The sequence below is a fragment of the Rhinatrema bivittatum genome, chromosome 4 (genome assembly GCF_901001135.1).
Source record: "Rhinatrema bivittatum chromosome 4, aRhiBiv1.1, whole genome shotgun sequence".
Classification (NCBI taxonomy): Eukaryota; Metazoa; Chordata; class Amphibia; order Gymnophiona; family Rhinatrematidae; genus Rhinatrema; species Rhinatrema bivittatum.
Window position 1 is genome coordinate 257,538,858 of NC_042618.1, and position 18,645 is coordinate 257,557,502.

General features: G+C 46.7%; 1 protein-coding gene across 1 annotated transcript in view; it reads right to left on the reverse strand.

The window, feature by feature from the left end:
* Positions 1–18,645, reverse strand: part of SMC1B (structural maintenance of chromosomes 1B) — a 941,781-nt gene that overhangs the window by 742,105 nt on the left and 181,031 nt on the right. Inside the window, 1 exon segment of the mRNA XM_029600056.1 lies at positions 2,517–2,724. Coding sequence (XP_029455916.1) covers positions 2,517–2,724 — 208 coding nt within the window.

The following is an 18,645-nucleotide window of genomic DNA, read 5'->3' on the forward strand; positions in this document are numbered from 1 at the left end:
TTCATCCCAGGATACTGAGGGAGCTCAGAGATGTGCTGGCGGCTTCGCTGTGTGACCTGTTCAATAAATCCCTAGAAACAGGAGTGGTGCCGAGTGATTGGAGAAGAGCGGTGGTGGGAACAGAGAAGAGGCTGGTAACTACAGACCAGTTAGCCTCACTTCGTTGGTGGGGAAAGTAATGGAGTCACTGTTGAAAGAGAGAACAGTGAACTATCTACAGTCGGGAGAATTGCTGGACCAGAGGCAGCATGGATTCACCAGGGGAAGATCCTTTCAGACAAATCTGATTGACTTTTTTGACTGGGTAACCAAGGAATTGGATCAAGGAAGAGCACTCAATGTCATATACTTGGATTTCAGCAAGGCTTTTAATACAGTCCCGCACAGGAGACTAGTGAATAAAATGAGAAGCTTAGGAGTGAATGCCGAGGTGGTGGCCTGGATTGCAAACTAGTTGATGGACAGAAGACAATGTGTGATGGTAAATGGAATTCTCTCTGAAGAGAGAGCAGTTTTAAGCGGTGTATCGCAAGGAACGGTGTTGGGACCGGTCCTGTTCAATATCTTTGTGAGTGACATTGCGGACAGGATAGAAGGTAAGGTTTGTCTTTTTGCGGATGACACTAAGATCTGCAACAGAGTGGACACGCCAGAAGGAGTGGAGAGAATGAGACGGGATTTAAGGAAGCTGGAAGAGTGGTCGAAGATATGACAGCTGAGATTCAATGCCAAGAAATGCAGAGTCATGCATATGGGGAGTGGAAATCTGAATGAACTGTATTCGATGGGGGGAGAAAGGCTGATGTGCACGGAGCAGGAGAGAGACCTTGGGGTGATAGTGTCTAATGATCTGAAGTCGGCGAAACAATGTGACAAGGCGATAGCTAAAGCCAGAAGAATGCTGGACTGCATATTGAGTAAGAAAAGGGAACTGATTATGCCCTTGTACAGGTCCTTGGTGAGGCCTCACCTGGAGTACTGTGTTCAGTTCTGGAGACCGTATCTCCGAAAAGACAGAGACAAGATGGAGGCGGTCCAGAGAAGGGCGACCAAAAAGGTGGATGGTCTTCATCAAATGACTTATGAGGAGAGACTGAAGAATCTAAATATGTACACCCTGGAGGAAAGGAGGAGCAGAGGTGATATGATACAGACTTTCAGATACTTGAAAGGTTTTAATGATCCAAAGACGACAAACCTTTTCTGTGGGAAACAAATCAGCAGAACCAGGGGTCACGATTTGAAGCTCCAGGGAGGAAGACTCAGAACCAATGTCAGGAAGTATTTCTTCAAGGAGAGGGTGGTGGATGCCTGGAATGCCCTTCCGGAGGAAGCAGTGAAGCCCAGAACTGTGAAGGACTTCAAAGGGGCGTGGGATAAACACTGTGGATCCATAAAGTCTAGAGGACGTGAATGAAGAGTGGGTGGCTTGTGGGAATGATGGCTACTACCTGGAGATAATACCCTTATTCAATAAACATACACACGGTTAATGCGACTCCAACATTGCTCTAAGCTTCAATGGCAAGAGGAAATGTGGAAAAAAGGATTTGCATTCTCAAAAAAGCAGGGAGTAGCTTGCTTGTTACGGCGGTTACTAGCCCAAACCAAAAAAGCCTGATACTTCACTTTCAATACATATCCAGCATAGCTCTCTACTTCAACGGCAGGAGAGAAAGTCTGATACTTCACTTTCAATGCACATCCCACAGCATAACTCTCTGCTTCAACAGCAGGGGGAATGAAGTAAAGTGGATCTATATACAGACAACCACCAACAAGGACTGAATTACATAGTCTGGGTAAACAAATAAGCATCGGTGTAGCTTGCTTATTGAGGCGGTTACTACCCCTAACTAATTAAGCTAGATATTTCACTTAGATGCAGTTCCAACACTGCTCTCTACATTAATGGTGGGGGTGGAATGGAAATAGAACCAAAAGGTTACTAAGAGCCAAGATAAGTATGAGAAAAAAGAAAAAAAAAGTGTGAAACTTGCTGGGCAGACTGGATGGGCCATTTGGTCTTCTTCTGCCGTCATTTCTATGTTTCACCCAAAATAAAAAAAAAAACAGCACGAGATGCTAGCCTACCACCTGCTAGAGACAGAAAATACTTGCAAGCTGAGTGCAGCACATGACCCTAAAAAGGTTGATATCAGCATACATGTTTTCTCTCCATCTACTGACTGGGCAGTATAACCCATGCATCTAGACTGTCTGGATGGATAAAGAGGAAGAGCCTCATTTCAAAGACATTTTTAAAACTGGGCTCACTTGGGTTTCAGCGGGAGTTGAGTTGCCTGTGCACATGGCGGCCCATGAAAAGCAGGAGTCTCCCATCTAATATAAAAGACTTGATAGCTCTGACACTGCTGACGTATGATTTGTTTCAGCTACAAAAAAAGTTATTTTGTTTTTTTGCTTGCTACAGACAAGCTGTTTTTGTGTGCAGAATTCCCCTATGAGTAAATTCTAATCATGTGATAAAGCTTCAAAGATTTTTTGTTACTTACTACCGCATCATGATACATCCTCTTGAGGCTCTCCAGAATTTCTGCTCTCATTTTCTGACGGCGACTCTCATGGTGATCAATCCTAGCATTCTGCAGGGTGCCAACTACACTGTTCAAGTCTTCATTTACCTCACCCATTCGTCTCCTTCCGTTCTCAATTTCATCAAACAGGGTTTCTTCTTGTTGTTTTAGTTGTTCTAAAGAATTACTTTATTCCAAAGTACAATGTGAAAATTATAAAATTTGTTTTACTTCAAAATCAGATCAAAATTAGCACTCTGTTTTTAAGAAACAGATCTTACTTTACTTTTAAGACTTCAGTAAATTAACTTATAATTACAGTATTTATAGATACTTTTAAATACATTATTTATTTTACATTTCATCTCAAAGCCACTGGCCACAGTAACATACTTCAGCATGTCAAAATTATTTTTCACCCATCTTGAGCTACTGTCTTAAAATCACTTTATTTAGCACTTGTGCTTAAAGCTAATATAAATGGCAGGTGAATCAGGTAATACAAAATATCAGAGTCAGCTCCAGTAATTATACATGTAACAGTTCAACAAAATGCAAGTCTTCATCATAATTAGAAGATTTTTGACAAATGCTTTAAAACTTTTGGTGCCAATGAGGACCATTTCTTTTTCCTTTTGCACTCTGACAGGCCGATGCAATATCCGCATGGGAAAAATGGGCAATCATGATTGAGTGCCTGCTTTCCTAACATGTGCCCATCCAACTCTCCAGGGCGCACGAAGCAGTAGGCTAATGAGCCGCTGAGTTAAAAAGGAGGCACTAAGGGAAACTGTGCATCCCTAGCACCTCCTTGGCATCGAGCACCCAAGAGAAGTAGCTGTGCGCAGAGGAAGCTCAAATTTACAAGTGTCCATTTTCAATTTTATGAGCATCCATTTTCCTAACCCGTGGACAGCCATAGGATAGAAAAATGGGCACTAGTAAATTTAGCGGCCATATCCCTAACCTGACCACAGGCAAGAATTTTTTTCCACATTGCGATTTTCTATGGTTTCTCCAACTTAATATAGCCACGATATTACATCGGTGGAACCACAGAAAATCAGTATTTTCTGCAATTCTGTTAAACTCTTGGGGCTCCTCAAGACTTAATGCCAGCTCCAGGGCTGGCATTAATTTTTGAGAGTAAAAATGTGTGCGTCAGGCGCACATTTATTTTTTACATAAGGAGGTAGTAGCTAATAACCTCATCAACATGGCATTTACATGTGATGAGCATTATTAGCTATGCACTGGCTTGGATGCACGTTTTAGATATACTAATCTCCTATTGCGTAAGGAGTTACATAGAAACATAGAAATGATAGCAGAAAAGGACCAAACGGTCCATCCAGTCTGCCCAGCAAGCCCATGGTAGTATCTACCATGCTGTACAGGTCACCCCCAAACTTATCAGTTTCCCAGACTGCCAAAGTCAGGGTTATGGACACACATCCAAAACGTGCATCCAACCGCAGGTTAACCTGTGCACTACCCTCAGCTAACAGTATTCTATCGACCTTTGAATATGTCAGGGAAGCACGGCTTGCAAAGACAACTTATCTAGGTACTTTAGATCAAGGGTGCTCAAACCGGTTGTTGTGGGCCCCCACCCCAGCTGAGCTTTTAGGATACTCCTAATGAATATGCATGAGAAATATTTGCATGCATAGGTCACATGCATATTCATTAGAGATCTCCTGATAACCTGACTGGATGTAGGGGTCCACAGACTGGTATGAGCACCCCTAATTTAGGTCCTGGACTCTCAGAAAGCTTCTCCTTCATACTATCTGGAAGAGAAAATGGAGAAGCAGTGTTGCTTAACTTTATCAGGTGTTCTCCGAGTACAGCAGGATATTAATCCTCACACATGGGTGACATCATCAGATGGCGCTCCAACAGGTAAGAACTTTGAGTTGCTACACTGAGCATGCCCTATACCATGCGTCCACCAGGATCCCTCTTCAGTCTTATAACAAAAAATTTGACAAATCAAAAAATAGGAAAAACCCAACTCCACAGGGTGGTGGGCGGGTTTCTTGAGGTCTAGCATCCTGCTGTCCTCAAAGAACACCTGTTAAAGATAAGCAACTCTGTTTTCTCTGAGGTCAAGCAGGATGGCAGTCCTCACACTTGGGTGAATCCATAGCTACAGGTGGTTCCCAAACATAAAATGAAACCAACAAACAGCCAACCAGGAGCCAACGGTCACAACAACAACGATGTTGTTGGTAACAAAAGGGGGAAACAGCCTAAACCCAAACAATGGGCCCTAGCAGGAGGATTTCTACACCTAAAAACAGATTCCAAAGGACAGATTGCCAAACCTACTGTTGTGCTGGCCATCCCTATCCATGCAATAGTGAGATGTGAATGTGTGGAGAGAACGCCACATTGCAGCTTTGCAAATCTCCTCTACAGGAACTGCTCTGAAGTAGGTCATCACCGCTGCCATGACTCAGACAAAATGAGCCTTGATATGACCCCCAAGGTGCAGTTCCACCTGGGCATAAAAGGAGATGCAATCTGCTAGCCAATTTGATAGTGTCTGTTTGGCAATGGTAATGCCCAACCTATTTCCATCAAAGGAAACAAAAGGTTGAGTAGACTATGGGCTTCTGTCCACTCCAGATAGAAGGCTAAGGCTCTTTTGCAGTCCAAACTGTGCAGGGCTCATTCGCCTTGGTGTGAATGGGGCCTGGGAAAGAATGTGAGCAAGATGATGGACTGCTTAAGATGAAAGTCCATCAATAATTTAGAAAGTAACTTAGCAATTGAATGCAAGACCACTCTGACATGATAAAACTTAGTTTAAGGTGGATAACTCACTAAGGCCTGCAGCTCGCTGACTTGCATGCTGAGGTCACTGCCACCAAAAATATGACCTTCCAGGTTAGGTACTTCAGGTCACAGGTGCACAGCAGCTCAAAAGGAGATTTCATCACCTGAGCTATCACCACGTTGAGGTCCAAAGACACAACGGGATGCCTTAGGGGAAGCTTCAACTGAAGCAGACCATGCAGGAAAAGTACAACTATAGGCTGTAAAGAAATGAGCATTGGTTTTCAAGCCAGCTTCCGATAGGTGTACATGGTAATCAAGCAGTTTTTGTGTAGGATAAGAGGATGGATCTAGGGCCTTCTACGCACACCACATGGAAAACCTCCTCCACTTCAGTCCATTGGACTTTCTAGTGGAAGGCTTTCTAGAAGCCACCAGGGTACGAGACAATCTGTAAGACAAAGTGGCAGCAAAACTAACCTCTCAGCATCCAGGCTGTGAACGACAGGGCCAGGAGATTGGGATGTCTCAACCTGGCTCGATCTTATGTGATGAAATCTGGGAAGTCCCCAGACTGACCAATCCTCCGAATGGTCAAGTCCCACAGGAGTGGAAACTAAACCTGTCTCGGCCAATAAGGAGCTATGAGGATCATTGTCCCTTTGTCCTCGCAAAGCTTCAAGAGTCTTTGCTACTAAGGGAATTGGAGGATATGCATACAGCAGACCTTCACACCAATGCTGAGCAATTGTGTCTGAGGGCTCGTTTGCCATCCATCCTTTCTGTTGCAAGGGGATGTGAAGAGATCCATGTCTGGGCTCCCCCAGAGGTGGAATATTCGACCGCAACCCCTATGTCCAGAGACCACTCCTGGGGGTCTGAAGTCACAACTCAGTCTGTCCGCTAGCATATTCTCCACTCTGAGTACCACCCCATGGGACAGGTCCCATGACCCAGAACTGCATTACTTCCTGACACGGGAGGTATGATCCCATACCTCCCAATTTCTTGACATACATCACATCAGCACATGGTTGTCTGTTTGAATCAGGATAACATTGTGGGATAGCTGATATCATAAAGCCCATAGCATGAACCTCATCACCTGGAACTCCAGGAAATTGATTTGATAACTACGTTCCTGGGCAGACCAACGACCCTGGGTGTTGAGCCCATCTACTTGAGCTACCCAGCCTAGAGTGGAAGCATCCATGGTTAAGACAATTTGGATAGGATGTCCTTGGAAAGAGATCCCTGGTTCCAGATTGAAAAGTACTCACCATCAAGACAAGGATTCCTGGAGGGGTGAGATGACTCGGATGCGATTCTGGAGGTTCTTAGTAGCCTGGTGGCACTGTGACCTCAGGATCCATTGGGCTTTACGCATGCACAATTGTGCCAAGGGAGTGACGTGAACGGTTGAGGCCATATAACCCAACAACGTTAACATGTGCCAAACTGACACCTGCTGTCTCTGCTGAATCTCTGCCATAATGGTCATCAGGGTAATGGCCCTTTGACAAGGCAGGAATGCCTTGGCCTGAGCCGTGTCTAGCAAGGCTCCTAGTCCAAATGAAGTGACAGGCTGAGATGGGACTTCGGGTAGTTGACAACTCCTAGTAATTCCAACACATGGATGGTCAAGCACATGGCCTTGATAGCCTCCACCTTTTCACCAGCCAATCATCCAGATAAAGGAAAACATGCACCTCCAGCCTGCAGATGTGCACCACACTACGGCCAGGCATTTTGTAAAACCCATGGGGATGAAAAGAACCCAAGCAGCAATACCCAGTACTGGAAGTGCTGTTTTCCCACCAAAAATCTGAGATATATCCGGTGACTTGGGAAGATCTCCATGTGGGTGTATGCGTCCTCTAGATCGAGGGAGCATACCCAGTCTCCTTTTTGTAAACGGGAGATCAAGAAGCCCAGGGAAAAAATTCATGAACATTTCCTTTCTGATAAATCTGTTCAAGGCCCTTAAGTCTAGGATGGGACAGTGTCCTGTTTTCATTGGAATAAAGAAGTACCTGGAGTAAAATTCCCACCCCCAGGTGTAACAGGCTTGACCGCTCTAGCCATTAAGAAGGAAGAGAGTTCCATTAGCAGTACCTCCCGATTCACTACTGGCCCCAAAATGGGCTCGGCAGGCAATTTTTCAAGGCACCCAAATAGGTTCAACAGGTACCCTTGATAGGCAATGAAAAGAACCCACTGGTCTGAGCATATACTTGTCCACTGGCTCGCAAAGAACCACGGTCTTCCCCCGTCCGGCAAATCCATCGGCCCAGGTATGGGTAACTGGACTAGGATCCCTATGACCCATTCAAAACCCTGTCCCTGGAATTGACTCATGCTCCAGCAGGGCTTTGGGAGCTTTCTGATGCCTGGGACAGCTGGAGGAGCCCAGATGCTGCCAAGGGGGTGGAAGATACCATCTCCTCTGGTGAAAGAAAGACTTCTGCCCCAATCTCACGGACCTGCTAGCAGAGGAGGAAGGGTCCGGACTGATGGCAGAGAGTTGTTGGAGGGGTTCATGGTGGCCCCGAAGCTGGGCTAATGCATCCTTCACCCTATCTCCAAAGAGATTCTCCCCAGTACATGGCACGACAGCAAGTCTTTCCTATATTTCTGGTCAGAAATCCGAGGCCCGCAGCCACCCTATTCTACAGGCGCCGATTCCCGCTGAAGAAACCCTCGATGCAATTTTGAAAACATTGTAGATCGATCAGACCTCATGTTTTCCACACTACAGGCTAGTATGCACCACTGACAAGAGGGAGTACTGTTGCGGCTGAGGCAACTGCTCGGCCACCTCCTTCACCTGCTTCCAGATTTCCTGCAACTACTGGCTCATGGACAACTGGTAGGAAACTAAGCAGGCAATGAGAATGGCTCCCTGAAAAACCTCTCTCCCAAGAGTACCCACTGTTCTGTGATCCTTTCCTGGGGGGCGCCGAGGAATGGATCCGAGGCAGCTTGGTTCTCTTGAGAGCAGATTGGACTACCTCTGACTGCAGGAGAAGCAGTTGCTTATCGAACCTGGGAGCCTTCTGGACATACCTTGCAATCATGAGTACATTGTTTAAGAACATAAGAACATGCCATACTGGGTCAGACCAAGGGTCCACCAAGCCCAGCATCCTGTCTCCAACAGTGGCCAATCCAGGCCATAAGAACCTGGCAAGTTCCCAAAAACTAAGTCTATCCCATGTTACTGTTGCTATAATAGCAGTGGCTATTTTCTAAGCCAACTTAATTAATAGCAGGTAATGGACTTCTCCTCCAAGAACTTATCCAATCCTTTTTTAAACACAACTACACTAACTGTACTAACCACATCCTCTGGCAACAAATTCCAGAGTTTAATTGTGCATTGAGTGAAAAAGAACTTTCTCCGATTAGTTTTAAATGTGCTACATGCTAACTTCATGGATTGCCCCCTAGTCCTTCTATTATCCGAAAGAGTAAATAACTGATTCACATTTACCCATTCTAGACCTCTCATGATTTTAAACACCTCTATCATATCCCCCCTCAGCTGTCTCTAATCCAAGCTGAAAAGTCCTAACCTCTTTAGTCTTTCCTCACAGGGGAGCTGTTCCATCCTTTTATCATTTTGGTCGCCCTTCTCTGTACCTTCGCCATCGCAACTATATCTTTTTTGAGATGCAGCGACCAGAACTGTAAACAGTATTCAAGTTGCGGTCTCACCATGGAGCGATACAGAGGCATTATGATATTTTCCATTTTATTCACCATTCCCTTTCTAATAATTCCCAACATTCTGTTTGCTTTTTTTGACTGCCGCAGCACACTGAACCGACGATTTCAATGTGTTATCCACTAACGCGCCTAGATCTCTTTCTTGGGTGCTCCTAATATGGAACCCAACATTGTGTAATTATAGCATGGGTTATTTTTCCCTATATGCATCACATTGCACTTATCCACATTAAATTTCATCTGCCATTTGGATGCCCAATTTTCCAGTCTCACAAGGTCTTCCTGTAGTTATCACAATCTGCTTGTGATTTAACTACTGTCAGCCTTCTTATTCACGGGAGACACCATGAGGGGATGTTCCCATATCCTCAGGAGTAACTCTTTAAGGAAGTCATGCACTGGGACTGCCATGACCTCCTTAGGAGGCTCCACGAAGTGGAGGATTTCAGCATTTTGTGCCTGGCATCCTCCTGTGTCAGCAACTGGAAAGGAATGGCCTCTGCCATTGCCACTCAAAACCTGCAAAGGTTAGGTCCTCTCGCACAGACTTTCTTTGCTCCTGTGGAAGAGAAGGGTCTGAGGGGAGATCCTCAGAGTCATCAGTGGAGGACTCCATGGTGTCATCGGGGTCTTCATCCTCACTGACATCGACAGGGGATGGGGCTCTGGCCACTCGGCCTTCGTCCAGAGGCGCAGGCCCTGGAGTGGTTGAAAGGGGGGAGTGCAGGCCTTGGCGTCTCAGTCAGCCAAGGCGAAGCTTCTTCCTCCTAGGATCCGGCCACGACCACCATATGGGCAAGGGAATGCTGCTGTGCCCCGATGGAAACCGATGCAATTCAAGAACAGACGTATCGTCTGCTCGACTGCCAGCTGTACTCTCCTTCCAAACTCCTCCTCAAATATTGCAAATGCCAATACCGACTGAGAGGAAGGAGGGGTGACCACTCCTTTTCATAACCGAGAGGAGGATCGGAGACTGGCATCTGGACCAGTGAAGACGGTCACTGATCCCCAGCATCAATGGAGTACTAGCAATCCTCATCATGGTGTTGCTTCTGGGTCATCATAGTATGAGTTGGTGCAGGATGGTGTACTGACGGAGATTGATCCTTCTTCGGCTTCCTCTATGCGCAACACATTTTTTCCCAGGTGCCAAGGCTGATGACGAGAAACCTGATGTCTTTGGTCTGGAGGAGCTCGACGATGGCCAGTCTCTGGCGCTCCTATCAGCCAATAGCATCGAAGGAACCAATGGTCCCGCCGATATTGGCTCTGAGCAGCTCTGTGCTCCTTCGATGTTGATGCCATCAATGCAGAGGACTCTGTCTTCTTCGACTCAAAGTGGTGCTCCATCTTGTCAAGCACAAGACCATGTCCTTTCAGTGTCATCTAGGCGCATTTGCAACAACTCTGGACATCATGCAATTCCCCCACATTCATCATGAGGATCAGTGATGGACATGGTCCTTGTGCAACGAGGGCATCACTTAAATCCAAACGCAGTCAAGACAGGACGAAATAAACGGGAGGCAAGAACAAAATCTATGGCAACAGCCATTGATGGCTGGCGGGCACCAAATCACCACCGCCATGGGGAATCGACTGCAAAAGTAAACTTACCAATAAACATCAAAAACCCTTGGACCCGGCGTAAAGCACAGGAACAATCTGTAAAGAAAACCATATGAAGTGAAAAAGTGAAGTTTTCCAAGAAAAGCCAAAAAATGCCAAAAGTAAGCTAAAAAAAACCCCACAATGCTGCAGATCCGTGACAAAAGAGACTGAAGAGGGTCCCCACGAGAATGCATGGTATAGGACATGCTGGGCTTGCTCAGTGTGGCAAGTCAAAGTTCTAGAAACTTTGACGTAAGTTTTCCATGTCAGGGCTCCATCTGATGTTACCCATTTGTGAGGACTAACATCCTGCTTGTCCTCTGAGAAATTAAATCTTTCCTGATAATTAACTCTCCTTGAGTCCAGCCAGACCAGTCCAGACATACAAGTTTATACTATAAACAAATGGAGAAAGAAAACAATAGGTTTGCTGACAACACCCCTTATAGAGTCCCATGCTTACCTCAGACTACTATTATTCAAAAAAGCAAGCTAAGAATTCAAACCTATACCTCACTTAACCAGGTGATTTCCAAGGGAGAAAGTAACTCCACTCACCCAAACTAAGGGAGACAAACATGTGGAACCCTTAGACAGAACAGAACCAATCATAACCTTCCAACATCATACCAGTTCTGCACAGTAGATATCAATATCTGAATTCAATACCTCTGGCAGGTCAGTAAGGTCCTGGACTGAACTGGTGGACTCACCGAAAAAAAGAAATAAAAAGACCACATCAGACTCTGACTCCTAATAATGTACTCCTCGCCATCCAGAGAGACTGGTATCAAGTCATCACAATCACCAACTTGGAGGTTTTGAACCCTACCCCCACTTCTAGGTTCCTATCCAAGAGACATGAAGCAAAATTCACTCTGCCCCCTATTTCAACGGGAGTCTCATTGAATATCTGGGAAGAGGACTAGAAGGCTCATCTGTATATCTTACCAGCAGCTCCCAGGAGAGGACACCAGAGGTCAATGTGAGGAAATCCAGGTTTCAGGCTACATAGCCCCAGTTTCTAAAGGCCCCACACCCAGAAGCGTGCACCTAATAGCACGTGCACCTCACAACTCCTTATTGTAAATTTACTACAGATTTTATTCAGAAGGAATGTAATTCAAAACAAAAGTCAATATGGTCTTTCTCATTTCTTTCAACAGGTACCAGAAGCTACCAGCAACTGAAGGATGGCCAGGAAACATATTGCCAAATCTGTTGCTATTACTAGTTCTAATGCTGTTCAGACAGAAGTATAGATCCACAGTGAGGAACCGGTTCAGTGTAAAAGATTTGTGCAGATTAACTCCCTCAGGAAAGAGGTGGCAGAACTCCAAAAGGAGGTGCCGAGACTGAGAAGCATCCAAGAGAATGAGGACTATGTCAATGAAATGCTTATCAAAGTATATAACATGGAGAACTCAAGCAGTGTGGAAGGTGAAACTGGTCCATGGGACCTCAACTGGACTCAGATTACTACAGCTACTGGACCCTACACCACAGCTCCGATTTTCCTTGAACTGAAGAACCAGTATGCAGATCTGGAAGGAGGAGGAGGTGTCATCCCATAATGGCCAGGAACCAGGAGATGCAAGCCCTAAAGCTGTGGGCACAGCAACTACTGCACCTAGGAGACAGAATAGTAGTTGGTGTTTCGCTTCTGAGGGGCACGGCGGCATCAATCTGCTGACCAGACATGTTGTCTCAGGAAGTGTGCTGTCAGCCGGATGCCAAAATCGAAGACATTATGGAAACTTTGCCAAGAATCCTCAAGCCTACTCACCACTATCCAATGCTGTTCATTCATGTTGGCATGCATGAAACTATGAGATACCACACAGATCATATCAAAAGTGACTTCATCGATCTGGGAGAGATGGTAAAGCAGATAGGTGCATGGGTGGTATTCTCAATCCTCCCAGCTAAGGCTAAAGGCCCAGGCAGTGAAGCTTGCATTCTGGAGATAAATGCTGCGTAGATGGTGTAAACGTGAGCATTTTGTTTCCTGGATCATGGGATCATACTTCAGGGATTACTGAGCAGAGATGGGATACACTTAAAGAAAAAAAGGGTGCAGCACCTTTCAACAAAGAATGGCAAACTAGCTGAAGAGAATTTAATAGAATCATCAGGGAAGAGTGAACAAAACCCTAAGGTGGGTAAAACAAATACTCATATAGTTCGGGTTGAAGGAGAATTACCTCTCAATACTATAGCTACACCACCTGAGAGAGAGGAGGAAATCCTGGCTCCGACGGAGCTGTAACACACCCCACCAACGTCATCTCGGAGGGACTCGTAGGGCTTAAAAAACAGCCCCTCCTGCGGCATGAATCTCGGGATAAAGGAGAATTACCTCTCGATATTACAGCTACACCACCTGAGAAAGAGGAGGAAATCCCGGCTCCGGAGCTGTAACACACCCCACCATGTCATCTCGGAGGGACTGGTAGGGCTTAAAATCGGGCCCTCCTGCGGCGTGAATCTCGGGCTGAAGGAGAAATACCTCTCGATACTACAGCTAAACCACCTGAAAAGAGGAAATCCCGGCTCCGACAGAGCTGTAACACGCCCCACCGACGTCATCTCGGAGGGACCGGTAGGGCTTAAAACTGGTCCCCTCCTGCGGTGCGTGGCCACCGCTGGCGTATGCCAAAGCCAGGCACACAGCTTTGTCTCCAACTCTCCGCAACTGTACAAAATTTTGGATATTCTGGATGTCAGTAAGTTTCTCAATTTTTATTGACATTACTTTATCTCCTACAGACCCAACAAGCTAACTGTGTTTAATTGTAAAGATAGCCGTCAAGAAAGTGTTCTCCCCTTTCTCATATACTTGGCAATTTGAATTGTGTTTTGGTGTCATGCCCCATACCAAGAGAAAGGCCAGGGTTAGGGAGACTTTAACATCTACTCCAGAACCTTTAACATCTCAACCTCGGATTTCATCTTTCTTTACGTCATCATTGGGCATGAATCCGGAGGACAGGGCCGCTGCAGAGGTCGAGTTGGAGCGGGAATTAGCTCTGCTGGCTGAGGTTATATCACTTAGCCCCAGAGCTCCTAGTACTCCCTCCCCACCTACACATTTGAATAAGATGAGTGCAGGAACCCCGTCGATAGAAACTGGTAGTCCTGATGTTTTATTACCTTTGAATATGGAAGGTGTGAAGAGAGGAGACCAGGCTGTGGGGGGTGAAGAAGAGTCCAAGCAGAAGGAGAATCCAATAATACCTCAAACATCCAAGATTACCCTTGGCTCACTTTGGACTGCAATAAAGTCACTAGAGAAAGCTATAGTAAATTTGACTCAGAATATAACGTTAACGCAACAGAGTTTTTCTAACTTGGAAAATTAGTGGCCCTGAATACATCAAATATAGTAAAATGTGAAAACCGTTTCGAGAAGATAGAGAACTTTCAGCAGAAAAGCAAATGTTGCTTACCTGTAACAGGTGTTCTCACAGGACAGCAGGATGTAAGTCCTCACATATGGGTGATATCATCAGGATGGAGCCCAATCACGGAAAACTTCTGTCAAAGTTTCCAGAACTTTGACTGGCCCCTACTGGGCATGCCCAGCATGGCACTAACCCTGCAGCCAGCAGGGGTCCCCCTTCAGTCTTATTTAAAAGCTACAGACAGTGCCGAAAAATAAAATAATAAAACATTACGAACCTAACACCGTGGGGCGGCAGGTGGGTTTTGTGAGGACTAACATCCTGCAGTCCTGTGAGAACACCTGTTACAGGTAAGCAACATTTGCTTTCTCACAGGACAAGCAGGATGGTAGTCCTCACATATGGGTGAGTACCAAGCTGAGGATGTCCTAACATGCACCAAATGTACCCAAAGGCGTGCAACAGGCACAACAACTGGGGGGGGGGGGATTTGGTAGAGGGCATCCTGAACCCCACCGGGCAGACGGAAGGGTGTTGGTATGTCACGTCATAAAGAGATTACGAAGGACAGACTGGCCGAAGATGGAATCTTGTCTTCCGGCTTTGTCCAAGCAATAGGGGCTGCAAAGGTGTGGAGAGAACTCCAGGTGGCAGCCCTGCAAATGTCAGGAAGCGGCACTGATCGTAGATGTGCTACTGAAGTCGCCATGGCCCTCACAGAGTGTGCTTTAACACGGTCTTGAAATGGAATGCCCGCTTGCTGATAGCAGAAGGATATGCAGTCCGCCAACCAGGAGGAGAGAGTCTGCTTACCCACAGGCTTCCCCAATTTGTTAGGGTGGAAAGAGATGAACAATTGAGTGCTTTCCCTGTGGGCAGCTGTACGGTCTAGGTAGAATGCTAGAGCCCGTTTACAGTCAAGGGTATGCAGAGCCTGTTCTCCTGGATTGGCATGGGGCCTGAGAAAAAAGGTAGGTAGTATGATGGACTGATTGAGATGAAAATCCGCAACTACCTTAGGTAAGAATTTAGGGTGAATGCGGAGTACCGCCCGGTCCTGCAGAAGTTTAGTGTAAGGCGGATAGGTAACTAGAGCCTGCAATTCACTAACTCTGCGAGCTGAAGTGATAGCCAAAAAGAAAATCATTTTCTATGTGAGATATCGAAGTTCACAAGAGTGAAGAGGCTCGAATGGTGGTTTCATGAGTAGACCCAAAACCAGATTAAGGTCCCAAAACGGGGCCGGAGGACGCAGCGGAGGCTTGATGTGGAGCAAGCCCTTCAAAAAACGTGTTACAAGGGGTTGTACTGATATAGGGACATCCCCGACACCTTTATGGAAGGCGGCTCCCGCACTGACATGCATTCTGATGGAAGAAGTCTTAAGACCTGACTCTGATAGATGCCAGAGATAGTCCAGAAACTTCAGGATTGGACAGGAAAAGGGGTCAAGGGACTGAGAAGAGCACCATGACGTGAACCTTTTCCATTTGTAAGAGTAAGCTTTTCTCGTGGAAGGCTTCCGTGAAGCGATCAAGACACAGGAAACTGGTTCAGAAAGGGTAAGTGGCTGAAGGATTAACCTTTCAACATCCATGCCGTCAGGGACAAGGCTTGAAGACTGGGATGGCGTAGGTACCCATTGTTTTGAGTGATCAGAAGCGGGTCCTTTCCCAAGGGAATGTGCCTACGGATGGAGAGATCCTGAAGTATTGGAAACCACACTTTGCGTGGCCAGTGAGGTGCTATCAGGATCATGGTTCCCTTGGCCTGACGTAACTTCACGAGAGTCTTCGAGAGAAGAGGAAGTGGAGGGAATGCGTAGAGCAGACCAGTTGCCCATGAGAGGAAGAATGAGTCTCTGGGTTGAGAGAGTTTGCTGCGAATGAGAGAGCAGTAGTTCTCCACTTCATGGTTTTGTAGGGATGCAAAGAGGTCTATCCGAGGATATCCCCATTGTTAGAAGATGGAGTTTGCCACCGAGGGGTTGAGAGACCACTCGTGCGGTTGAAAGACGCGACTCAGCTTGTCAGCCAGCACATTGTCCATTCCCGGCAACCATGTGGCCTTGAGGTACATCGAATGGGAGAGAGCTTCCTCCCAAATCTGTGCAGCTTCTTGACACAGAAGGAAGGAGGCCGTGCCTCACTGCTTGTTGATGTACCACATGGCCACCTGGTTGTCCGTCCGAATCAGGATGACTTGATTTGAGAGGCGATCCTGAAATGCCCTGAGAGCATATCTGATTGCTCGAAGTTCCAGGAAATTTATTTGGTGTTTGACTTCCTCTGGAGACCAAGATCCTTGTGTCTGCAGATCGGCCACATGGGCTCCCCAACCGAGGTTGGAATTGTCGGTGGTGAGAGTGATTTGAAAGTCTGGAGCCTGGAAGGGCAAGCCCTGGAGGAGATTGATCTGATTTTTCTACCAGGCGAGCGACAGACGGAGTGAGTCAGTGACGTGGAAAATGGTCGACAGGGGCTGAATGGATTGAGTCCATTGAGACCTCAGAGTCCAGTGCATGAGTCTCATGGCCAAGCGGGCCATTGGTGTGACATGGACTGAGGACGCCATGTGTCCCAAGAGGACGAGAAATTGGCGTACACTCACAGAGTGCTGAAACTGCAGCTGGTGAACAAGAGACGCAAGAGTCAGTGCTCGTTGTCGAGACAGGAAAGCCTTTGCCTGTAAGGTGTCCAAGTCTGCCCCGATGAACGACAAGGTTTGAGATGGGACTAAGTAGGATTTGTCGTAGTTGACGAAAAAACAATTTTATTTATTTTTTTATTTTTAACTTTTATATACCGACATTCTTGCATTAAATGCAAATCATGCCAGTTTACAGTGAAACAGAAAAAGCAGGAAAAAATTCCTTAGTCAAATACAATGAAACAGCTTAGTTAACAAAGGAAACATAAAAATAAATTTTTACATATACACAAAGGTTTGCACGAAGGGGTGCACAAAGGGCACCCCTTCGTGCAAAGGGCCCCTTTGTCGCGCCACTTCGGCGCGCGACACCCGGTGTTGAGGCTGTCTTAACTGTCCGATGTTAGTGATGTCATGGGGGGGCAGGTCTAATGATCGCAGCACTTACATTGCTGCTTCTTTCCAGTTCCAGGTGAAGATCAAGCTGTTTCCTTCAATGAAATTAGAGTGTGTAAGGTTAGATTGAGGGATGACAGAGCAACTTGCTGAGTGGGAGCCCTGATTAACCAATCGTCCAGGTAGGGGTAGACGTGAACATCTTGGGTTCTGAGGAAGGCTGCGACGACTGCGAGGCATTTTGTAAAGACTCGGGGCGCAGACACTAGGCCGAATGGAAGCACTCAATATTGATAGTGCTTGCGGCCTACTAGAAACCTCAGGTATTTGCGATGAGCTGGAGTTATCGCAATATGAGTGTATGCGTCCTGGAGGTCCAGAGAGCAGAGCCAGTCTCCTCTTTGTAGAAGAGGTAAGAAGCGAGCCCAAGGTGACCATCTTGAACTTTTCTCGCTGGCGGTACTTGTTGAGGGCACGTAGGTCCAGAATAGGATGGACGCCTCCCGATTTTTTGGGGATTAGGAAGCACCGGGAATAGAACCCTAGGCCGTGCTGAGAGTAAGGTACGGGTTCTATTGCCTTGGACTGAAGGAGGAGGGAGACCTCTTGATCCACAAGAATGGAGTGACTGGATGTTCTCCACATCGGTAGAGGTGGGGAGTCCGGTGGTACGGAGAGAAAGTTCAGATGGTAACCCTGAGCAATTATTGCCAATACCCATTGGTTGGAGGTGATTGAGTGCCATATGTTGTGGAAGTGGCACAATCAACCTCCCACTGGTATGTGAGGCAGAGGGATCTGGCTGCTGCTCTCTAGGTGAAAGTCAAAAACCTGAAGCAGGCCCTGGTTAAGGAGCTGCTTGTGGCTTTTGTTTACGTGTTTGACAAGACTGCTGTTTTTGATAAGGTCTCGTGGCACGGGATCTGGTTGGTGGTGGGTAGGACTTCTTCGGGCGGAAGAAGGACTTCTTAAGAGTCCTTCCTGAAGGGCTGTTTCGAAGAGAAGTCGGAATGCATCAGAGAGCTGTCTGGGAGACTTCCGGTCAAGATGGTGGCGCACGCTGGATTGGCAATAAGATCGGCGCGAGAAGTTCCAAAGTGTTTCTTGTTAATTCAAGTTATACCTCCTAATCACAAGGGTAAGGTGAGGGTATACCCAATGGAACCGTTACCCTCACCAATTCAACTGGAAATCACGCGCTTCATGTCCCTACCTGCTGAAGAGCCAGGAGCCGAGGAACCTGCTGTGCAGAGTGGCGGGGGACAGCCTCTCGTGCTAGCAGAGGAGGCATCGCTGAGTCCCGACCTGAGATGGCCACCTGCACAGAGAAGGAACGGGGAAGGCTTCGGCGAGGGACCGGGAAGTGGTGTCATTTCCGGGTCAGGACCCGAAGCAGTGGGGAGCTCCGTTGGTGAGACGCCTCGAGATCTGAATCCTCCGGAGGTAAGCCCAGTTGTGGGACTTACTGAAAGACCTGGGGAGAATGGAGGTGTACCATCAAGCCTCGGTCAATTTCCCGGAGTGAGCGTGGC